This window comes from Ovis canadensis, chromosome 7, assembly GCF_042477335.2.
Source record: "Ovis canadensis isolate MfBH-ARS-UI-01 breed Bighorn chromosome 7, ARS-UI_OviCan_v2, whole genome shotgun sequence".
In the NCBI taxonomy this organism is placed as follows: Eukaryota; Metazoa; Chordata; class Mammalia; order Artiodactyla; family Bovidae; genus Ovis; species Ovis canadensis.
Window position 1 is genome coordinate 36,560,902 of NC_091251.1, and position 23,857 is coordinate 36,584,758.

Below are 23,857 nucleotides of genomic sequence, written 5' to 3' on the forward strand. Positions count from 1 at the left end.
TGCCAGAAAGGGGGTACAGTGTACCTTGCAGCCTTGGCTTTATTTTCTGTGTTCTAGTTAACGATCGGGTGAGTGGAAGTGCTCAAGTTAGTGGTATCACTCCAACCCTGAGGTCTGCTCTAGCTGTTTGGAGACAAAGTGTGAGTAAATATTTTAATATAACAATAGTATTATAATAACAGTAATTACATATATAAAGTTTGCAGTTCCCTGCCCCACTCTTCTGTAATGGTTTGCATAGCTCCGTGTCTGTGACACCCCCCCCCCCCCCTCCAAGAATGGAGTTGCCAGGAACTGGCAGAGATGAGTCTTCTCAGGAAGAGTCAGGGGGCGGCATGAGGGGAGAACACAGGCTATGGAGGCAGGGCTGACACGGAGCTGTGTCCTGGGAGTATGCACTGGCCCCGGATGGGAAAGGACTGGACGGAGGAAAATTTCCCCACCTCCAGGGTATAAAGGCAAGCAAGTGTGGACACTCTGGTTCTTGTAGGAAGGCACCTGGCTGGGAAAAGCTAGAGACAGTGGTAGCAGGGAAACATACTAGTCCTTTGACCTCCTCTCTGTCCAGGAAGCAGAGGGAAGGACTTCAGTGCTCTTCCAGTCCTCCACTATGTGCCCTCAGCATCCCAGCCCAAAGTGTGCTGAGAGGAGGGGCGGTAGCCAAGCTCCGGATCTTCTCTGGAAGCCAGGAAAGAAGAGGGAAGATGGGTTGGGAGAGGGAACAAGCTGACTCCCAGGCAGCTGGGGAAGGGAAGGGGAAGGATGTAGGATGTGGTAGAAAGGGGGCACCAACTCACCCAGTCACAGAGGCGTGGTGGGGTCGCTCAGGGCCCGGGTATGACTCTGAAGGAAGAGAAACTACAGTGAGTTTAAAGCATAAGAAATCATCTCTTGTATAGAGAGGTTATATAACCCTCCCTCTCTCCCAAGCCTGTCAATTAGTTCACCCTTTTTTCCTCCTCATCATTCCTGAATTTTGCGGATTGAATCCAAGTTCCAACCCGTCTGTTAGAATTCTCCCCTCTCTCTCACTCTTGCACCACATTCCTTATTAAAGATTCTTTTTCACTTTTGACCTTCATCCCTCTCAGCCAGGCCTGGAGGAGAGGAGAAACGCAGACTGGACAATACATCCATCTAACCTGTAGCCTTGTGGGAGCACAGGCTCACTGGTTCCTCTGCCCCTCATGAGCTGAACAACCAGAAGAGCCCACCCCATTCTCAGCACTCCTGCAAGGACTTACCTGCCGGGATAGCCCTAAGATCCCTCCACTGGACAGAATGGGAGTGCTGCTCCCAGGGTGTGGGGGTTGCAGGCTGGGGCTGTTTCTCGGTCCTGGGGACACATCTCCAGAAGAGTCAAGTGTTTCTGGGGCTGGAGGGGAAGCTAGGGTGAGAGCAGAGTACAGAACCCCTCTAGATTACCTTAAGCAACCAAGCTGCTCCATCAGGGAAGAAAAAGCTCCATAGCAACAGGAAGCTGAAAGTCACCATAGCAATCCAGTTGCAAGAGAACCCCCCTACCAAGAGGCAGGAAATTGTCAGCGGCATCATTAGAGCAACCAGGGAAGAAGCGACAGGAAACTATAAGGATTGCCGTGGTGAACCAGGAGGGTACAACAGGAAGCTGAAGCAGTTTCCATAGAAACCCAAGGAGAGCTAGAGAGAGAGGTACAGAGGAAGTGCTTCTTAGCAACAGGCTGCTGTAAGCATTACCCTAGCAACCAGATGGAAGGCTCTTTTAGCAATGGGGAAGCTGTACATAGTTGTCATGGCAACCGGGCCACTTGGCTAAAGAAAGGAATTGCTCAGCAGCAAGCAGCCTGAACATCACCATGATGACCCAGCTGTTGGGAGCCACCCCTTGAGAGGTGCCTCACCCAGGGCAATTTGCTTGACGTCCAGATCCCAGGCCTCCTCCTCGACGCGGGCAGGCAGGGAACAGGCTCCCGGGGAGAGACCGGGAAGGGAGGGGCCGGCATGCTCAAAGGATGACACGGCCACCGAGGCCCGGGTGCGGGCGGCTGCAGAGAGTGGGGGAGGTGGAGGGGTGGGGTGCTGGTGTGGGAAAGCCCTCCTGGCTCCCTGAAATGACCCTCATCTCCTAGAGGGCCTCCCAGTCAGTCCCACAGTTTCTGAGAAGACATATCCACTTGTGACCCTTCCTTTCTTTCCACCACACCGCCTCACTGTGCATTCACTCTCAAGGTCTTTGACTTCTGGGGGCCACCCCCCTGCACTCTGGCCCTCACCTCTTCCAGTGAGCAGGGCACTCAGTGTCCGCTCCCCAAGTGCTTTGATGTCCAGGAAGGGTTTATTCCCAATGCCCATGGAGACCATCTGCTGCACTCGGAGCTCTAGGGAACAGAGACCATGTTACCAACTTCTTTGCTCCTTCCCAGCTCTTCATTCCTCATTGTCATTCCCTTGGTGTCTCTTGTTACTCTCCTGTTGACTGTTATGACACGGATGGTGATGGTGGTCCTTGACTTCCCCCTTAGACAGCTGTCTCTTCTCTCCTACCTGCTGCATCCTGCCCACTTGGCATTCTTGCTACCCAACTTCTCTTCTAATACTCACACCTTCTTTTATCTTGGGCATTAAGCGCAAAATTCCCATTTTTACATACCTTTACAGTTTATCAAGTGTTTCCATATATATCACCTTATTTAATCCTTCTTATCATACCAAGATGTAGATGTTACTTTCCACTTTTCAGACGAGTGGAATGAGAATTAAAGAGAATTAAAAATGAAAACCAAAAACTAACCAAAGACTGCTCAAAACGAAACAAACTAGGTCTGCTAACAGAGAAATTAAATTCTGGAAGGCAAGGCACGTGCGCTGAACACCCTCTGACTCTTTTGCCCAGCCATTTGTGCTCACCTTCCTGAAATTTAGTGGCTTCCTCTTTTCTTTTGGTACACCTTCGACTAATTTCTATCTCAGCAATCTCTCTCATGTCGAATCTTCTCATACATCATTCTCCATCTTATACCCTCCTTTCCCCAGGCCCTCTCCAGCTAACCTCCTGCCATAACCTTGATCCCAAGCACACCCACTCCTGGTTCTGCCCAGTACCCTTGTTGTGGGCTGCCTGTCTCCACAGCAACTGGGCAATAGAACTTGTCCACTTGAGTTTGATCTCTGGTGAGGCTGCCTGCAGGGTGTACGCCTCTCGTGCACGCCGCCGCCGAAACCACAACTCAAAGCAGAGCCCACTGTCCCCGATGTTTTCTGTTAGCCCCATGTCGGCAGTCTGAGAAAGAGCAGAGGAGTGTGGGTGAAGATGAAGTGTATCCTGACTAGATGGTACCATGTGGAAAAGCACTACACTTAGCTTGGCATCTGGGAGATGCTCAGTAAATGTTTGCTCAACACCTACCCTGTGCCAAGTGCTCTACATTTAGCCTTCACAACAACCACGATTTACAGAAGGGGGGTGCTGTATAATACCCAGAGCATCTTGTCCAAAGGCTTATCATAGCTTATTAGAGAAAGTTCAAGCCCATGGCTGTGTTATTCCAAACCTAAGCTTTCTTCTCTGTATTGGACTCTGTTGGAACTAGTATAAGAGGACTAAGTCAGAGAAACTCTTAGAATCATGCCACATTGCCTGATCTGGGACTAGGCTGCTATTGACGTTTATCTGGATATCAAGGCTGTTTCCCTAAAGCAAGGCCTCCCTCCTCTTGGTTTCTTCAGTTCCATAAGTTAAGCTACATTTATAGTGTCCTCTCTTCATCCCCCAGGGACCATCCCTAACTCAGAAAGCATGTGTGTTCTTAATGGGAAGGGTCCTCCTCCCTTCTGGTTTGGAATGCCCCATGAATCTCCTGTGTGAATAAGAACCCCGTGAAGCAGGCCAATGACAAGGACTTCTGTCACCTTGACACCTAACCTGATGTTTGATTACGGGCCAAAGCCTGTTTGACATGATACAGATTCTGAACCTGGGTTGGGATTGAGTTTTCCAGAACATCCTGAGTTCTCAAGAAGAGCATGATTTCCTGTCCTGTCCCTGTGGTTTCCCACCACCACCCTGCCCCCAGGCGTTGTACCTTAAAGGCCTGCTTGTAAACGAAGGTCTCTGACCCCCCCTCAGGGCCCTTGAGCTTGCTGAACAGGAGGAGATGCTCAAAGAGAAAGACATGGCGAAAGCACTTTTTTCGGCCACAGATGACTGTGAAAGGGTCCCGGTGCAAGAGTTGGCCCTGCTCCTTCAGATCTATCTGGGGAAAGCAAAAGGAAAAGTCATTGGCCCTAGGGCCCTTTATATATATTTTATGGAGCGTAAAAATGGGATTAATAGGGCAAGGGCCCTACTGCACTGGTTCTCAGGTGGAGTGAGGAAATCAGGAAAGCCCCTGACCTAGAACCCATCTACTGGTCACCATGCACAGCACCCCTGGCGTGGCAACACAGCCCTGCCTCTGAAGACAGAAGATGGATCACACAGTAGGGTTTAGAGCCTCTAGTGGGTAAGCCTTTGCATGTTGGGGACCAAAGCACCATTTTGCCCCAGGAAGAGAATCAAATCAGCAAAGACCTGAAGGGAAAAGAGGTCTAACCCAGTGGAGGTAGGTTTCCAAGCTGTTCTGGAACCTTAGGGCTGGAAAGAGACTAAGGAGAGGGGAATAGGTATGTGTTGAGTGCTGAGATACAGAATGAACTGCAGGGTAGATGTAGATAAGAATTAGGAAAGGAATAGGAAAGCAGAGGCAGATACAGGGTCATGGGATGCCGGGCAGGAAATTGAGGGCCAGTGAAGTTCAGTGACTTGACCAAAGCTATCCACGTTTGTTAGAAACGACAGCCTGGGGCCCTCTGACATTGAGTCTAGTTCCCTGGTCACCAGCCCACACTGCTTCTGATATCACAGGGCGGCCTGGGCTGGTGTGTCTGGAATATGCCCTTACCTCACAGCCACGCACGGCCTCTACAGCCAGCAGGTCTCTGCCACGGATCTCTTGTTCCCGGAGCAGCTGCACAGCAGCCCCAAGGGCCTGGCGCTCAGAACTTGGTTCAGGCCCAACTTCCCTTAGGAGCTCCTCTAAGAGCCGCCCATACCTGGCCAGCTGCTCCAGGGGCTGCTGCAAGGCCTGGGGCAGGTGAGGGCCCCCCTCCAAGGTGCCCTAGTATGGGGAGGAAACAGATAGGAATGAGGGAAGGTGCTAAGACCTTTGGGGAAGATGGGCAGTACTCCGGGTTTTTAGGGGTAGATCAAGTCCAGATGGTCTTCCCAGGTGGTACTAGAACCCACCTGCCAATACAGGAGACTTAAAAGACTCAAGTTTGATCCCCAGGTCAGGAAGATCCCCTGGAGGAGGGCATGGCAACCATCTCCAGTCTTCTTGCCTGGAGAATGCCATGGACAGAGATGCATGGCAGGCTACAGTCCACAGGGTCACACAGAGTCGGACATGACTGAAGCAACCTAGCATGCACCCACAAGCCAGATACGCCCAAAGGTAAGGTGAAAAACCTTTCCACAGAAAGAAACAAGGTAGGAGGCCTGCATGAGACTCAGACATCCTCTATATCTTAAAGGAGAATGGAAGAGGAATACAAATAATCCCTGTATTCTCCGGCTTTTAACTTTGGAAGTCACTTTCACATCTTTTGATGTGAGGTCTTTTGACCCTCCGAGCAGTCCATTAGTTAGATGTAGTGAATACTGCCCACGTTTACTGGATACAGAAACAGCAGGCCGGAGGAATCGAGACCCTTGCCCAAAGTCCTCAGGTGGACCGGATATGATCCCAGCTTCGCCTGGCTCCCAGACCAGTGCATGCCCACCCTCAGCAATTCTGGGAGATTACTGGTAGCTGAAGCTCCATGGCACGTCTAGGAAAGCTTTTTTTTTCCCGAGAGATTTTGAGGTTGGCTGAATTTTACGTCATCCTGGCTTCTCCCCTTCTCACAGAGTAGGAGAAAAAGTTACCTTGGTTGGGGGGCTGAGGGCAGCCAGACCAGTCTCCAGTTTGTGCCGGTGCTTCACGTACTGGGCATAAAGGCTGAATTGGTCCCCCTGTGCCAGTAGGGAAGCAGTAAGTCATCTCCATGAGGCCCTGCAGACCAGCCTCTCCCTCTCCTCCTCCACATCCGGTGCGGCCGGAAGGAGGGACCGGCCCCCGGGGAGCACTCAGTCTGCCTGAGGAATGACAGGCTCCAGTGGAGAGAGCAAAGGCCAGGCAGCCCTGATGCTGGGGACACAGAGGCAGAGTAGATCCAGGAGCCCAGCAAACAGCATTAGGCTCCAGTGTCTGGGACTGCACATTCCAGGGAGGGGAGCGGGGAGGAGAGAGGTACTGACAAGGAGGGACCGTGGATGGGGCTGAGACCTGTGAAGGGAGAAGCCCCGGAAGATATTTTAGAGGCTGACTCACATGGCGAAGGAAGCAGGCCCCAATGCGCAGGGGGTGGGTGGCGCAGCCCTGAAGTTCCCGCAGAAAGTGTGTCCGGTGGAAACTGCGGAGCCTCTCCCGGGCACTCAGGGCAGCGGCCCAGGTGCCCCGCAATTCTGGAGTCAGCTCAGGCCCCGGGGGTGGCACCGGCTCACTCAAGGCTGCCACATATTCTTGCTCACAGGTAATCAGCTCAGACACCAGACGCTGCTGGGTGCTGCAGGTGCCACAGGGAGAGACAGGGGAGGCTGTGGCATGGGAGGCAGTCGCCACCCCGACAATGTCACCTTCTTTTCCTGTGGGGCAGCTGGGTCTGCTGCTTGGGCTCTCACCTGATGCTCCGCTTGCGCTCCATCCGGGGGGTGCCCACTCCCCAGGGCCCTTCTGGTCCCCCGGCCCGGCCCAGCAGCACGTGTTCCCGGGGTGAGCACGTCCTGTCTACCACCTCCGTACTGGTGACCTCCAGGCCTCGGATCAGCACAGTCCTTGGTGGTCTGCCTTCTGCTTCCGGACCCAGCTCGGCACCCTCCTCCTCATAGTCCTCCCCACAGGGGGCCAGGGAGCAATGAGATGGGGCTGCCCGTGGCCCAGGGCTGCTGGGGAGCAGCAGGGAGCTGAGGCTGGGTGAGGGGCTGTGCGGGCCCCGCAGGGCCCCTCCGCTGCTGGCACTGTCTGCCCGTCGTCGCCGGTGGCCCTGGGGACTCGCCTCCTCCCCCAGCTGTTGCTGAATCCTCCTCTCCAGCTCTTGGCAGCGGGCCCGGCAGCGGCCCCATTCTCGCAGGGCTGCCGGGCTGCCCAGGTCCAGGGCCAGGGCCCGCATCTCCTGGAAAGTGCCAGTGCTGGGCTCCGGGGCACGCCGCAGGGCCAAGGCTGCCAGCACCGCCTCCCGCCCTGGTCCCGCTCCTGCCAGCCTCGCAGAACCTTCATCCACCCATTCGTGTGCCTGCAAGGCCAAAGGGATGGGGAGTGGGGGCAGGAAAGGGTGAGGTCCCGGGCCATTCCCATGAACTGCCCCATGGCAGCTCTTGTCCTTCTTCACCGAGGCTTCCCAAGGCCCAGCACCACCACCACCCCTCAAAACACCTCTCCAAACTGTCCTGCATCCCTGCCTAATGTGTTACTCTGAGCTGGTAGCGAGACAGAGGGGCCTAGCCAATACACAGAATTCACAAGTGGCAGGCTCTGTACTGAGTGCTTGTTACATACTGCTTATATAATCCTCACGCAGCTCTGTGAGGTAGGTGCCACAAGGCAAACTCAGTTTAGAATCCTGTCCCAGGTCATTCATCAGGTGGGTGATAGAGCCAAGAGTCAAAGCCCAGGGGAGGCCTCCTAAGTCCTGGCTTCTAATAGGTCCCTAATCAGCTTCTCCAGGCAGAAGAAAGGCGGCGGTGGGCACAGGAAGAAAAGGCTCGGCACGTACCTGCTGGAAGAAGCGCTGTAGCCGCAGAGCCCGATGGAGGCCACTCTCCACCTGCTCCAGGCGCTGTTCAAAGATATCCAGAAGCTTCTGGGAGGCAGCGTCCTCTTCCAGGGCCAGGGTCTCCCTCGCCTGAGCCAGGCGCTCCTGGAGAAACGAGGCTGCTCTGAGGCCTGGCCCCCAGTCCAGCAGTCTCCCCTTCCTCCCCAATCCCCCTTCTCACCTGAACCTCAGCACTGAAAGCCCGGAATCGTAGCTCTGTCTCCTGCAGGGCAGGCAGGGAATCCCCAGGCACGGCAAAGCTCACCAGTTGCTCCTCTCCCGGGCCCGAGAGCCACTGCAGTGCCTGGGGCAGACGGTGGGAGAGCAGGGCCATGAGGGAGAATGGGGCAGGCAGGGCGAAGGAGAGCTGAGGCCCAGCTCCTACCGCACCACCCTAACTTGTAGAAGTTGGGGGAAACCACGTCATCTCAGCTGTCAAGTGGAAATAACAGTGAGTGGTGATAATTTCCACAAGGGTCAAGTGAGAAAGTGAGTAAGAGATCTTTGTAAAACACAAGTCGAAGGGGAGGCTGGGCTGTTAGGAAGAGAGACCTGTGCTAGGGTTCCAGGGCTATGCCTGGAGGTGAAGTAGATAAAACTAGTGTGAACTAGAGGTATGAGGGCCAGAAGAAATTTCACATTTACAGAGCCTAGTGACGGGGGCAGTAGTTCGCCTGGAAAGACAACTCACGTTTGTGTGAGTGTGTAGCTCTGGTTGCCTATTATGGGGCTCTAGGAACTCTCATGTTGGTCCTGGGATGTTTGACCAAAAAGGGATGGTAATTCCTTCCTCTGAAGAAAGGCTGGAAGCTGGGGCAAGACAGCCTGAGGACAAGAAGTCTGAGAATGTTCCCAATAACCTGTGCCAACAATAAACACTTCTGCAGTCCTCTGCTGAAATCATTTGATCATCCTAATGCCCTCGTGAGGCAGGCCTTACTGTCACCCCCATTCTGTAGACGAGGACACGGGAATTCAGAGATGTTTCAAGGCTTGCCCAACATCTCTTAGCAGAGCACAACTCAAACTGAGCACCTTAGACGCCAAATCCTGTGTTCTAACAATTTTTAAACAGGAGGAAAACAGCTAATAAGCAAGCAAGCAAACAGTAGAAGAAGTAGGGGGTTGGGTTTTATGTGAAGCAGAGTGCCTGGAAGAGGACTCCACCAGATACCCTTGCTGGTTCAGATGGTAAAGCGTCTGCCTGCAATGCAGGAGACCTGGGTTTGATCCTGTGTCTGGAAGATCCCCCTGGAGAAGGAAATGGCAACCCACTCCAGTACTCTTGCCTGGAAAATTCCATGGATGGAGAAGCCTGGTAGGTTACAATCCATGGGATCGCCAAGAGTTGGACACGACGAGAAACTTCACTGGTTCACAGACCTGGATGCTGGAATGTGTGTGTGTGCTTAGTCACTCAAGAATACTGGAGTGGGTTGTCATACCCTCCTCCAGGAGATCTTTCCAACCCAGGGATCGAACCCAGGTCTCGAACCCAAGTCTCCTGCATTGCAGACAGATTCTTCACTGTCTGAGCCACCAGGGAAACCCAGATGCTGCAATGGAGGAAGCTAAATATGGAGAAATTTCAGAAAGACGGCCCTGCCCCTACCCTCCTTTGTCATTGACCCTGAGATGACCCTTCCCGTGAGGCCACATGCAGTCCATGAGGTGATCACTCGGCACACACAGGAGTTATGAAGGAGCAATCAGATTTCAAAGCTCCCTTTACCCTACAAGGTAGGGTGGAGAGCAAATCTCTATGGAGCTCTTAACTCCAGGAGAAAAGAATTAAGGTTCAAAGAAGCAAGCCTTATCCCCGAATCTTTCTCATAAAGAGACTTCAGTTTCCAAGGCATTTAGCAGCTTCCATCATCCTCTCCTTCTAAGGTGGAGGGAGGTGGGACCTTTCCAGCCTCAGGTTTGGGGATGATATTGCCTAAGGGGTGGACAGAGCTGGTGTCAATGGACATTTGTTATTTCTGAGCTAAGGAGGTAGGCTCTCAGAATCAATAGATTCTTCCTACAGTCCCCGAGGGCACCCGAGCATCTCACAATTTCTAAGGATCCTTGATCAAATATCAGCAATGGGAAGGGGAGATCTGGCTTCTCTTCCTTGCTGGTGCTGAAATGCCACCTCCCTCTTGCTGAATCTCACACTGACCATGATCAACTTCCAAGGAGATGAGGAGGGAGGGAGGGTAGTTCAAGCCAGATTAGGAGAACACCATCAACTGAAAGTATCAGTGGGAAAAAAAGTTGCTGGAGGCCAGGCCCTCAGGTGGAAAGAGGCATGGGGGAGGGGGTGCTGGCTCACCTGTTGCAGTTGGTGCAAGCGTTGCCGCTGCTCCTGCTGCTGCACGTGCAGATTGGAGAGGCGCACGAGCTGGTGAATGGCTTCATCTACCTCTTGATATAGTGCAGCTGGACCTGGGCCTTCCAGCCTGGGGAGGAAGAGGGGCAGAATTAACCACTGCCCTTGTCAAGCTCCCCTCCAACCCCATCGTATCCTTGCATTCCAATGTGAGGGGTGACACAGCATCCTAGGTCAGCAGATGGGCCTGTATCTGAATCCTGACTCTTCCATTTACTGACTGACCTTGGCCAAGACATTAAACATTTCTGATCCTCCAAATGTCCATTTATAATCACAACTAGCACCTGGGGATGTTATGAGGGTTGTAAATGGAGAAGCATGATATCCTGTCCAGATAACATGCTTAGTAAGAATCTTCTGGCAGCTAAGGTGAACTGGCAGTTCTCTGCTGCGTCTCCATCGTGCGCGTCCACCTGCCCCCATGCACCCATTCCTCGTACTTGCTGCTGTGGGTGGTGCGCAGCTTCATCAGGATGGCTCCTCCGTCCCTCTGCAGCTCCGTCAGCCGGGGATCTGCCAGTACCTTCTGCAGGGGCTCAGGCATTCCTACCACCTCCTGGCGGGCAGGGAGAAATTGACAGGGTTCCACCAGAAGGCCCTCAGCTCAGCTCAGCCCCATCCCCACCTCCACCTCATGCCCTTTTGTCCCATCTCATTTCATACCTCTTCCTCTGGCTCTGCTGCTCTCTCTAGTTCCTCAATGGCTTGCCGTATAGAGCCCAGCACACCTCGGCACAGGCGGCACAGCCTTGCCACTTGCTGAAACAAATACACGCGGATGGAGTCCAGGGACAGAGCCTAGGATAAGGGGCCTAAGCCTGAGGGTGGAGGTGGGGCAACCCTAGAGACTTTTATGAGGCAATGCTGGATTCAGTTAGTAAGTAGGTTGTTGCTTACTAACTATAAGATTTTAGGCAGGTCCAGAAAATTCCCTGAACCTCAGTGTTCTCAACTGTAAAGACGTACCAGATTTAAAGGTTTAAAGAGATGAGCCTACATAAGCAGTTAGCGTAGGGCTGACACATTTTACAGCTTAGTAAACATGAATCTCCTTCCCCTCATCTGCACTACCTCTTCACACTATAAAACCCACCTCTCTGCCTATTCAGATGCACTACCCCTTTGATCCGCAGCTTAGAGACCATGTTACAGACCCCCTTTAATACTCAGCTCAGACCATGTTCAGACCTCTTTTCTTGAAGACAGCATTCAGATTCATAAAATCAGAGATGTCCCAACTGGTGTAGTTTGTGGGCAAAAATCTTGAGGCTGGAATGTTGGTGCAGGGAGCAGGTACAGGAAGGCACCATCTCCAGAAGTAAGTAACTTGTTACAGGTCACATGGAACCAGAATCAGCCCCTCTGAGTCAGCTCTTTCTAGAACCCCAGTGACATTCTGCATGCTTCTCCCGTTGTTTCTACTTTATCTTCCACCAAAAATGATGTTATTTAATGTCATGTTAAGAATCACAAAAAGAGAAGATTATAGGCCAATATCATTAATGAACACAGATGCAAAAACACTCAACATAACATTAGTAAACCAAATCCAACAATACATTAAAAGGACCATGCATCATGATTAAGTGGGATTTATTCAAGATATGCAAGGATGGTTCAATATCTGCAAATTAATCAACATGAAACACCACATTAACAAAATGAAGGCTAAATATCACATGATCATCTTGATAGATGTGGAAAAACTTTTTCAGAAAATTTAATATCCACTTATGATAAAAAAAAACAACTCTCAATAAAGTGGGTAAAGAGGGAAACACCTCAACATCATAAAGGCCATTTATGACAAACCCACAACTAACATCATACTCAATGATGAAAAGCTGAAAGCATTTCTTCTAAGATGAGGAACAAGATAGGGACATCCATTCACACCGGTTTTATTCAACATAGTTTTGGAAGTCCTAGTCACAGCAATCAGAGAAGAAAAAGAAATAAAAAGGCATCCAAAATGAAAAGGAAGAAGTAAAATGGTCACTGTTTGCAGATGATATGATACTATACATAGAAAATTCTAGAGAAGCCACCAAAACCTACTGTAACTCACCAATGAATTCAATAAAATTGCTGGATACTGAATTAACATATAGAAATTGGTTGCATTTTTATACACTAACAATGAACTATCAGAAAGAGAAATGAAGAAAACAACTCCATTTATAATAATATCAAAACAAATAAAATGCCTAGGAAGAAACCTAACTAAGGAGGTAAAAGATTTGTACTTGATATAACACACTGATGAAAGAAGCTGAAGATGACACAAACAGATTGAAAGATATGCCATGCTCATGGATTGGTGGAATTAATATTATTAACATATCCACACTTCCCAAGATAATCTACAGATTGAAGGCAATCCCTATCAAAATATCAATGGCATTTTTCACAGAACCAGAACAAAGAATCCTAAAATTTATATGAAAATACAAAAGACTCTGGATAGCCAAAACAATCTTGAGAAAGAAGAACAAAGTTGCAGGTAGCATGCTCCCTGATTTCCAACTGTAGCTACAAAGTTACAGTAATCAAAATAGTATGATACTGGCACAGAAATAGACACACAGATCAATGGAACGGAATGGAGAACCCAGAAATGAATCTACACACTTATGGCCAATTAATCTATGACAAAGGAGGCAAGAATGTACAATGGAAAAAGACTGTCTCTGCAATAAATGGTGCGTTGGGAGTACTGGACAGGTACCTGCAAAAGCATCAAACTGGACTACTCTTTCACAGCATGCACAAGATAAATTCTAAATCAAATAAACACTTGAATGTAAATCCTGAAATAACAAAACTTCTAGAAGAAAATATAAGCAATATGCTTCTTGACATCTTAGTATTATTTTTTTGGATACATCTCTTTAGGGAAGGGAAACAAAGACAAAAATAAACAAATGGAATTACATCAAACTACATCACCTTTGTGCAGTGAAGGAAACCATCAACAAAATGAAAAAAGGGGAGAAGATATTTGCAAATAATATATCCTATAAGGGGGTAATATCCAAAATATATGAAGAACTCATACAACTCAATACCAAAAAAGCAAGCAACCCAATTGAAAAATGGGCAGAGGATCTGAATAAACATTTTTCCAAGGAAGACATACAGACATTGTTTCATGGCCAACAGGCATATCAAACACTGCTCAACATTATTAATAAACAGGAATGTGCAAATCAAAACCATCATGAGATATCATCTCACACCTGTCAGAATAAGTATAGGTGAGGATGTGCAGAAAAGGGAACCCTCATGCACTATTGGTGGGAATGTAAACTGGTGTAGGCACTATGAACAGTATGGATGTTCCTCAAAATATTAAAAATAGAACTACCATACGATCCAGCAATTCCACTCCTGAGTATTCAATACAAAGAAAGTGAAAACAGTAATTAGAAAATATATATGCACCTCTATGGTAATTGCAGCATTATTACAATAGCCAAGATATGGAACCAATTTTAAGTTCCCATCAGTAGATGAATGGTAACTTCATCTACTGATGGGAAGATGTGGTACACACACACTCACACACACACACTGGAATATTACTCAGCCATAAAAAGGATGAAATCTTGCCATTTATGACAACATGGATGGGCCTAGAGGGTATTATGCTAAGTGAAATAAGTCAGACAGAAAAATACAAGTACTTATATGTGGGATCTAAAAAACAAAACAAAAGAACAAACATAACCAAAGAGAAGCAAAGTTATAGATACAGAGAACAAACAGGTGGTTGCCAAAGGGGAGGGGATGGGGAGAGGAAAGAAATAGGTGGGGGAGATTAAGAAGTACAAACTTTCAGTTGCAAAGTAAATCAGCCACAGGTATGAAATGTACAGTACGGGGAATATAGTCAATAATTATGTAATATCGTTGTATGGTGACAGATGTTAATTAGACATCATGGTGATCATTTTGAAATGTATGGAAATATTGAGTTTACTCTTGTATACCAGGAACTAAAATAGTGTTGTTGGTCAATTATACTTCAAAAACAAATAAACTCATAGGAAAAAGAGATCAGATTTTTGGTTTTTTTAAAGGGTGTAGATGAGGGGGAGGGGGAATTGGACAAAGACGGTCAGGGCTACCCTGGTAGCTCAGCTGGTAAAGAATCTGCCTGCAAGGCAAGAGAAGTGAAGTGAAGTGAAGTCGCTCAGTCATGTCCGACTCTTTGTGACCCCATGGACTGTAGCCTACCAGGCTCCTCCGTCCCTGGGATTCTCCAGGCAGGAATACTGGAGCGGGTTGCCATTTCCTTTTCCAGGAGATCTTCCCAACTCAGGGATCAAACCTGAGTCTCCCGTATTGCAGGCAGACGCTTTACCATCTGAGCCACCAGGGAAGTCGCAAGGCAAGAGACCCTGGTTCAATTCCTGGGTCAGAAAGATCCCCTGGAAAAGGGATAGGCTACCCACTCCAGTATTCTCGGGCTTCCCTGGTGGCTCAGATGGTAAAGAATCCTCCTGCAACGTGGTAGACCTGGGTTGGGAAGATCTCCTGGAGAAGGGAAAGGCTACCCACTCCAGTATTCTGGCCTGGAGAACTCCATGGATTGTATAGTCCATGGGGTTGCAAAGAGTTGGACAGCTGAGCGATTTTCACTCACTCACTCAATCAAAAGGTAAAACTTCCAGTTACAAGATGTGAAGGGTACTAGGGAAGTGATGTACAACACAATATAATAATACTGCTGTATGTTAAATATGGAACTTGTTAAGAGTAAATCCTAAGAGTTTTCATCACAAGGAAAACAATTTTCCTATTTCTTTAATTTTGTATCTATATGAGATGATGAATATTCACTAGTGTGGTAATCACTTCATGACTGTATGTAAATCACTGTTGTACACCTCAAACTTGTTCACTGCTGAATGTCAACTATATCTCAAAACTAGAAGGAAAAAAAGAATTTATTTAACATATTCCTCCCATCTTCTCAGCAGCCCAGGGCACATGCATAATCTTTTGCTCATAAATACTTATTGAATTTGCTAATAAACACGTGTTGAATTGTGAACCATAACAACTTATTGAACTAAATGGACTCTTTCCCAGCCCCTTGGTCAAGACTCAGATTTGCCGTTTTTTCCTAGAAATGTCCTCTGCTGGGTCACTCCTGGTTCCCAGTGTCCTGGGTGAGGGAGAGGAAGCTTACCTGGTGTGTCTCTACCCAGTGACTAGGAGAGGGCTCCCTGTGACCTCCCAAGTCCCACTGCAGCTCCTCAGGCTTGGCCACTCTTTTCAGATCACCCTCTGATAGCAACTCAGCACCCTGTAGACACATGAAGACAGGGGGTTTTGGGCCTGGGCACCTAGGGATTCAGGGATTGATCAGGGGCTCCAACTAGCCTCTTCTCTCTCCATCACTGATGGGAACTAGGTGGGAATGAGGAGCTCAAACCTGAAGTCCATGGAGTTCAGCTGGAGGCTCATCAAGAGTGAGAAGCAAGAGCCGCTGAATGAGGGGCGGGTCTCCCGAGTCCTGAAGGCAGCGAAGAATAACCCTAAATTACAGGTGACTAGGTGGCCTGGAATGACCACTAGGGAAGAGTTAGGGCCCAGAATAAGTAATCATCTCAAGGGATTGGTTACCTGAAGTTGACTCAGGACAGGAATGAGAGCTGGAGGCAGTGGGGGTGCCTTGCGAAGATCCAGCAGGACAGACAGCCCCGATATCTGTAGATCAGGTCTGTGGGGGCAGAAGAGCCAAGGAAAGAGAGAGAGTGTTTGTGTGTGTGTGTGTGTGTGTGTGTGTTTGAGTGTCACTCATCCTCAGGAGAAGTTAGATTCTAGCAATGGGAAAAGGATCAAACAAAGCCTGGGATGTGTGTCCAAGAGATAGTGATGACTAGCAATTAGGAGTCTATACTCATACAACTACTGGGTCATGGGATTAGAGTTTAAAAAGTTAGGAATTCTGTGCTCCAGAAGGATATGAATTCAATGCCAGCACCCAGCCTAATAGGTTCTGGGACTCAAGAAATAGTTGTTGGATGAATGAATCAACATTTTTATAATCTAGGTAGCATCTTAGGAGACTAAAAGTCAGCAGGGTTGATTTTGAGGATTGATGAAGACATTCTGCAAGTCAGGGGTCAGGAAGGTCAGACATTAATGACTTGAACAATCTGAGGGTTGTAGGTGTCCTAGAGGTCAGTGTCCTGTGGAGAGAAGAGGACAGGGTCCTTATGACCCAGGAGGTTACTATGCAGGGTGTGAGCCTGGGCCTCAGTTACCTGAGAAGTGAGTGGAGGTAATGAAGAGCAGTGCTCAGCACGTCTTGTGAGGGTGGGGGCTCCTCGGGAGGGCACGGTGGGGTAATGGTCAGCAGAGCTCGCCCACTCTGGTCCACCCCTCCTGAGGACACAAAATGGCCAGGCTGTCCTGGCTGGGGGCAGGCCTTGGCTACCTCCCGGCTACCCCGCTTCCCTCTGCAGCCCACCCTGGAGGCTTTTTCAACCCCTTCCCTTCAGCCACTGCTGCCCACTGACCAGTCAGGACGAGGAATCCAGATGCCATTAAGTCCCAAGCTACACCAGGGTCATCAGAGATGGAGACTGGGGGGCCTTCTTCCGGAATGCTCTCCCCTTTCGCTTCTTGCACAGTCTCTGGGGGTGGTTTTAGGGGGTCGGAGAGGAGCCCTTCTGGATCGTTGGGTGCTGCAGACACAAGGCAGAGCTATGGGCCTGAAGTGAGGACAGGTCTGGCTGTTCTGCTCCCAGCCTCACCTCTGCTTTTCCCCCAGCCCCCTTCCCTAGGCCCCACCTAGCCCGGCCCTTGCCGACTGGCCTCAATGTTGTCTCACCTGCCATGCACACCAGGCTTAGCCCCTCCTGTTCTCTTTCTCTGGTCCTTTCTTCTACAGGCCTGCAGACTTCTTGGGACCGTTGCTCTTTTTTGTCTGCTGGTTTGAGCTCCTCTCTTGGCTCAGGTTCTGGCTTCCCTGAGCCTTCATGTTCCTCCTTAACTGGGCTGCATCCTGGAAGCTCGTGTTCGTTTGGTGGGGGCAGGCTGACAAGGGCTTCCTGATGGCTGGTCTCTTCCTTGTCCCCAGGGCTCAGTGGGGCACTGTCCCCTCCTCGGTTAAGAGCCCCTCTGCCTGCAGCTCGCTTCTTTCTCCTGTTTCCTTTGCCTGTTCTCCGAGGGGTACCAGGCAGCCCTTCAGCTCCCTGGCCTGGTCCTGCTCCAACCTCGCCTGGCCTCAGAGGGCAAGACTCGGAGGCTTCTCCCAGTGCCTCTGCCAGGGGCTCAGATACCTCCAGGGCCGCTGCCTCTGGGAGAGCCTCAACCTCAGCTCCTGGGGGAGACCCAGGGGAGGCTCCAGTGCTGCTCCCCTCACCAGGTGGCCGGGCACCATCCTGGTCCCGAGGCCCCAGACCCTTCTGGTTCATCCACGCCCGGTGTCTCCGATGCCGGCCCTTCCCTCCAGCACCCTTGCGTGTGGGTACTGTCCGGGTCCGAGAGAGGCCGGAGGAGCCTTCAGCATCCATGGGGCTCCCCCTCACAGGCAGTGTCACCTCCAGCAGCTCCACATACTCGCCCTCAGGTCCTTCAGCGGGGGCATTGTGCCCATCCCCGGGACTCCGGGTGCCCAAGGCTTCCTCGGGGAGTGGAGGGCTGGGGAGCCCCGGCGGGCCCGAGGGCAGTTCTGGGGGTAGTGTGCTTGGCCGATGTCCAACCATGAGGCCTCCTTTGTGCACAAATCGAGGGCAGATGAGCTCCGCCCAGGGCAGTCGCTGAATCCCAGAGGGCGCAGACAGAAGGCAGGTGCTGAGGCGACCTGTTGGCCTGTCCTTATTGATGCCTTGTAGCCACTCAGGTGTGAACAGGTATGCACAAGCCTCATTAGGCACAGGCAGCTCCTGCACTCGCCCACCCCCTGGGGCCAGGCACTTGAGCGCCAGGCGGGGTGCTTGGGCTGCTGAGGGTACCACTTGCAGGTAGAAGTCTCCTGGGCGCAGCAGCTGCCAGGGGAGGGCGGCCAGCTGCACCACTACCTGCTCATGCAGGCAGAGGGGCCAGCCCTCGTGGAAGAAGAGGAAACCGCTGTACTGGGCCTGGGGAGATAGGGGGCAGGCTGTGCTCAGGCCTCTGCTGATGAAGCCACCTGCTGCTGCTGCTGCTGCTGCTAAGTCACTTCAGTCGTGTCCAACTCTGTGCGACCCCATAGATGGCAGCCCACCAGGCTCCCCCATCCCTGGGATTCTCCAGGCAAGAATACTGGAGTGGGTTGCCATTTCCTTCTCCAGTGCATGAAAGTGAAAAGGGAAAGTGAAGTTGCTCAGTCGTGTCTGACTCTTAGCAACCCCATGGACTGCAGCCTTCCAGGCTCCTCCACCCATGGGATTTTCCAGGCAAGAGTACTGGAGTGGGGTGCCATTGCCTTCTCCGGATGAAGCCAGCAGGAGGGGCTAGTTAGAATGGGACTAGCCTAGGCAGGAGTGGCTTTATGCCTGTTGGGTTAAGACTCAAGGGGTGCACGAGGAGATGTCTTGCTGTGTGCATGTGAGAGAGGAAAGATTGGGACTGATCGGTTTTCTGGTGGTAGGAAGCTTCTCAAGGAAGCTGGTTCCACGAGTAGGAGGAGAAGAACTGAGTCATTATAAAGATGTGGTCAGCAGATGCTATTGTTTTGGAGGAGTTGGAGACTCTTAGGAGGTCTTTAGAGCTGTAGAAGTGACTTTGTTGAGTCATTCTTGGGGGAGTCAGTATCTTGAAAAAATTGATATGAGGAGGGAAATGTCTGGAACTTGGTCTGGAGGGTCAGCGTCTTTGGGAGTTGATGTTTCTCAGGGGTCAATATTTGGGAAGATGAGTGTCTATGTGTTAGTATCTGAGTGGTAAGTGTCTCTGGGGGCATCAGTATTGGGGAGGCAGTGTCTCCGGGTGGGGGGAAATTAATTTGACTGGTGTCTGGGGTGAGGCAGTGGATCTTAGGGGAGACAGAACAGGAACGTGTTCACTTACACAGGCTTCCTGCTGGATCTTGGCAAGCAGGTGCTTGGCAGGCACCAGGAAGTCCAGTGTGTATCTCAGCGCATCCTCCCGATAAGTCCTCTCCACCACCTGGAACACTTGGCCCAACAGTGTGGGGGCTGTTGCCTCGAAAGGTGGGTAAAGGGCTGCTAGAGTACTCTGTACACAGTCCTCTACTGGCTCAGGCTCCTGGGAGAGACAAGATCAGACAGTGGATCCCTAGCACCCAAGCATGGTTCCTTAAAGGTTGGCGTTGTCCCCCAGGGGTCCCATCATGTACAAAGAGTATGTAGAGAGACGGCATTCAGGAAATGGTGGCTGAATGAGATGGGAGTGGGGCTGGGCCAATCAGAGTGCACTCTGAGACCTTGGTTTTGGAGATCTGGGGAGACTTTTCTGTGAATGTCTTTTATCAGGGCTGAAGCTGGTTCTTGCACATTGGGATAATTGCATAGGCCCTCTTCCTCAAGAAGAGATGGGTCCCTGGGCCATTAGGGAAATCACAGGTGGCTGAGAGTTCTGCAGGGTGGAGCCTTTTCACACAGCCATTCTACTAGTCCCTCCCCACAGGGCCTATCAACCAGGGTCGTGTTGTGAAGTTGCTCAGTCATGTCCGACTCTTGGTGACCCTATGGACTGTAGCCCACCAGGCTCCTCCATCCATGGAATTTTCTAGGCAAGAGTACTGGAGTGGGTTGCCATTTCCTTCTCCAGGGGATCTTCCTGACCCAGGGATTGAGCCTAGGTCTCTTGCATTGCGGGCAGACGCTTTACCATCTGAGCCACCAGGGAATCACTACCAACCAGAGACCAACCAGAGACCTCCTTCTTAAGTAGAGGTGCCATCACCCATGAGCAATCATATGCTAATGGTCATTGGGTGGGAAGAAGAGGGACTGAAGGGCTATCTGTCTTGAGTCTTTCTAGCACCCCTCATCCTCTCCAGTGGCTCTCAAGGAATCACTCATTCCCAGAGTATGCTGGGTTAGGTTACAAAGACTTGGGTGGGGACACCTGGAAGAGGGAAAAGTCACAAAAGGAACATGTAGGAAAGGGAGGAGGAGGCCTTGCTGGTATGTATTAGAGCTGAAATATTTTCTGATTTCTGTAAGGCCTGTCTCACAACCTCCATCCTGGGCCACTCTCTCAAAAGTTCTCAGCCCTGTTTCCTCTAGACTCGCCTCCCTAAGTGAATCAGTTGGTTATCTTTCTCCATCTCAGAACCTAAACAGCCAGCCCCCAGGCTATTCCTTTACAAACGTACTTCTCTTTCAAGGTGGCTTTGAAATTCCTTTTATCAGATTTCTTTGCTGTAACTGGGCAAGGGTGATGCTCGAATTGAAGTGTTTACTTAGTTCTCTACTCCGCATTGCCCTCCCCACCCCCTACTCCGCCGGCTCTGCCCTGAGGATAAAACTGCATACTTTACATTGAGTCTTTCCAGCCTGTTACAAGCCTGTCCCGACAATCAGAGAAGCGAGGCAGCCACTCCAGAGACCGACAGTCAGTGCGTCAGCACCGAGACCCGGCCCCAAGGTGTGTGGGCGAGCAGACAGACCCCCCAGTGTTCCGGGGACCCGGCCAGCTCCGGGAGCGTGGGTGGGGGAGGGTGGGGATGGGCGGGGTGAGGCAGAGTGGGCTGTCCCCTCGGAGGCCTGGAAGGGGGAGCTAGAGCTGGAGCGGCGAGGCAGCTGCAACCCATTAGGGGCGGTGAGCTCATGGCTGAGTGAGAGTCTCAGCCACAGGAAACAGCAGCGGCAGGAGGGGAGGAGGGGTCTGGGGTGGGAAAGGGCGGGCAGGAGCTCAGCGACCCGGCCTCCAGCCGGCCCGGACCAAAGAGGAGAGCAGACTGAGTCAGCTCTCCCTGGCCCAGTTCCTCTTTCTTCTTGTTCCAGTCTCCCTGCCAGGGGCTGCCCTTCCTTCTGTAGAGGAATAACCCCGGTGGTGCTCCTACCCCTCCTCCACTCCCTGCTGTGAGCGCCCCATGGCAGGGCCTCTCCCCCTCCTCCACATCGTGCTGTGAGCGCCCCTATGGCCGTGCACCCCCTCATCCCTCCGCAGTGGGCGCTCTCCCTGGCAGTGCCCACACCTGCAATGACTCTTTAGAGAGTACTTTTGGAGTGAAAGTTCACAGGACCATGTCCACTCCTATAAGGCACGGCCGTCCCCTAGCAGCGCCCTCCTGCTTCCTGTGTCCTCGAGTTGCTGCTGCCAGGGTCCCCAACCCGCTGCAGCGGGAATGCTCCGAGACAGTGCTTCGCTTCCCAGCAGCGGGAGCTCCAGGGCACTCCTCCCCCCATCGCATTTCGGGTCGGCTTTGGCATCGTTACGCCCCCTGGCACTGTGGGCCCCCTCCCCACTCTGTCCACTACTCTGAGGCAGCATCTCTTTCTCCACGGGAATTTCCCTTTTTGACGAGGTCCCGGGCCCCAACCCAGCCGCAGCTGTGGCCGGTCCCCCAGGGCCGGATGGGTGGGCCCGGGGTGGGGCCCGGGATGGAAAATGGTGGTTCCAGGCAGGTCATTTCTCATGACCCGAGGCCGGGCCCCCCTCCAGGGCCGCTGCAGCACGAACCCGCAGGGGTCTCCCGCGGGTAAGGAGTTGGGACCGGGAGGGGGAGGGAAGATCCTGCAAAGGAAAGCACAAGTCAGGACAGAGGAGGGCGAGGGGAGGTATGTGGATTAGGGGGAGAGACCTAAGGGAGGTTGGGGGAGGGCGCGAAGAAGAGGGGAAGAAAGGAGTGAGGGCAATACCCAGTGGGGTCAGAGTCAGTGGGGCAGACAGGCAGATCAAAGAAAAGAAGGGGGGGATGGGAGGAAGGAGAGTCCCAGGAGCGCTCAAGAGTTCCAAGCTGGAGCAGGAGGCACCCAGCTGGGGGCTGGCGATCCGCAGAGGACGGTGCGAAAGCGGAGGGGACACCGGGTGGCGACGCGGGACTCACCATGGCTCGGCTCGCGGCCGCGTCCGACGCTCGGGCCGGCGGGCGGGGCCGGGCGCGCCGCCGCCTCCCTCCCGCCGCTCGCGTCTCGCCGGGTCTGGCTAGGGGACAGCTCCGGCCGCGGTGGCGGCTCGGCCCGCTCGGGCTCCCAGGCCGCGGGGCCCCACCAGGGAGGGTCGAGACGGCCGCCCCTCCTCGCCCCGCCCTGCAGTGCCCGCCTCTGCCTCCGCGTCCGACCCCCTGCTGGGACGCCCGCTCCCGCGCCGGGCCTCTGGCCGCTCCCCTCCACGCCCCTAGCCGATCTGCCCGGCTCTCCCGCAACCCTGTTCCTCCTCCGCCCCGCCCTCCAGCCGGTCTCCCCGACCCTGACCCTCGGAGGCCCGTCCCGCCGAAGATGCCCTTTTCCCGCCTCCGCCTAGCTCCCTAGGCGATCAGTTTAGTCTCCGCAAGGGACAGTCCAGACACTGGGGCGTGCGTGAATTCCCTGGGTCCCCAGCCTAGGACTGGGTCATTTGGTGGCCGGAAGCCTCCTGAGTCTAACTCGCCTGGGAACCTCTTCTCCCCTCGGTTGCCAGACTTTGGCAGCACTGGCAGCACCTGGAGCTCAGAAGAGAACCCCCCACCCCCACCCCGCCCAACACACACACACACACACACACAGCCCCCCCCCCCGTCCCCCCACCTCCCCAGCCCCTGCTAGCTTCCCTCGGAGCTGGGGGCAGGAAAATCAGGGGATTCCTCCCACTCTCCAGGGGCTTGCCTGCCCTCCTCCTTCCCCTCCCATCCCCTCCGGCCTCGAGCCTTCGGGCTCCGACAATGGACTCCTCTGTGCGGTCTGGGGAGGGCGGGGGCGGGGGGGAGTTAGGGAGCGGAGAAGGCTTGGGGAGGAGGATTGGACGTCGAGGCTGAATGCGCTCAGAGTCCCGGGATCAGGATCCTCCTGCCGAGACGGACGTTTTCTGAGTTCTTTCCTCGCTGCCCCTTCCCCTCTGAATCCCTCATCCTCTCCCTTAGCTAGCCGAGGCAAGGCACCAGACGCCGTTCAGCAGCCCCACCTCCGGATTCCAGACCCTTCCTTCTTTGGGGGTGGCGAAACGGAGTCTCCTGGGGCCGCTAGAGCTCTTGGTGGCGGGGATGGCAATCTGACGCAGTAGACAAAGGGGGTAGGCTAGTTAAGAAAGTTCTAGTCTCACCCATCCTCCACCTCGTCTGGATGGCAAATGAAGCCCTGGCGAGGGTCCCCCAGGAGGCTCAGAGGAGGCTTAGGCATAGCAAGGAGATGCTTTGCCCCTCCTTTGAGCAGGCACCTGGAAGCCGTGTAGGGGTGGGCAGGGGCACTTCTAAAGAGTGGGCATTTGAGAAGCTAGGAGAGCCAAATAGACCCCAGAGACGGACGTGAATGCAGGTACCACTGCGACTGGGGAGGGGGTGACGTTTGGGAAACGTCCTGCATGGGATGCGGCTCCGACGAAGCCAGGAGACTGGAGCCTGAGGGCAGTCTTTGGAACGGAGGCAGGCGGAAGGGTGGGGATGCAGGGGGCGTCGCCTAGGTGATGGGCTCTTCTCTCACCTCCTCTGAACGCTAATCTCCGCCCTTTTCTCCTCTCTGCCCGGTCTGGAAAAGAGAGAAAATATTCATTCTTTTGGAGGCAAGA

The 23,857-nt window shown here is 52.5% G+C and overlaps 2 protein-coding genes across 9 annotated transcripts in view; one reads left to right on the forward strand and one right to left on the reverse strand.

The window, feature by feature from the left end:
- Positions 1-139: 139 nt before the first annotated feature.
- On the reverse strand, positions 140-23,014 carry ARHGEF40 (Rho guanine nucleotide exchange factor 40). 5 transcript variants are annotated; one of them, XM_069595906.1, is made up of 24 exons: positions 22,206-23,014; positions 19,256-19,453; positions 17,094-18,345; positions 16,780-16,947; positions 16,525-16,645; positions 15,881-15,977; positions 15,690-15,770; positions 15,444-15,560; positions 10,910-11,005; positions 10,687-10,802; positions 10,187-10,313; positions 8,051-8,173; positions 7,831-7,974; positions 6,740-7,350; positions 6,390-6,624; positions 5,945-6,031; positions 4,920-5,135; positions 4,062-4,232; positions 3,082-3,259; positions 2,253-2,357; positions 1,881-2,024; positions 1,245-1,375; positions 798-843; positions 140-678 (listed from the first exon to the last, which is right to left on the reverse strand). In XM_069595906.1, exons 1-23 carry the CDS (start codon positions 22,206-22,208, stop codon positions 802-804), a joined length of 4,563 nt encoding a protein of 1,520 aa, XP_069452007.1. In that variant the 5' UTR covers positions 22,209-23,014; the 3' UTR covers positions 140-678; positions 798-801. The 5 variants fall into 5 exon arrangements, 4 of the variants coding, with proteins under 4 accessions (XP_069452007.1, XP_069452006.1, XP_069452009.1 ...); XM_069595905.1 differs by having other exon boundaries at positions 1,245-1,387; XR_011258162.1 differs by having other exon boundaries at positions 643-678; positions 4,062-4,228.
- RNASE13 (ribonuclease A family member 13 (inactive)) overlaps positions 21,678-23,857 on the forward strand; it is a 46,050-nt gene continuing 43,870 nt past the window's right edge. For 2 of the 4 annotated variants that reach the window (XM_069595944.1, XM_069595938.1), the window contains exon 1: positions 21,747-21,857. The gene's annotated coding sequence lies outside the window, so the exon portion shown is untranslated. Of the gene's footprint in view, positions 21,858-23,857 lie in introns of all 4 variants that reach the window. The other 2 variants (XM_069595948.1, XM_069595949.1) reach the window with 2 other exon arrangements.

Excerpts from the sequence above, each read along its gene's own strand:
- ARHGEF40 (XM_069595905.1), bottom strand. Across the intron at positions 2,358-3,081 it reads ACAGGCAGCCCACAACAAGG|AGCTCCGAGTGCAGCAGATG; the intron begins GTACTGGGCAGA and ends TCTGTTCCCTAG. Across the intron at positions 1,388-1,880 it reads CGTCAAGCAAATTGCCCTGG|CTTCCCCTCCAGCCCCAGAA; the intron begins GTGAGGCACCTC and ends CTCTCACCCTAG.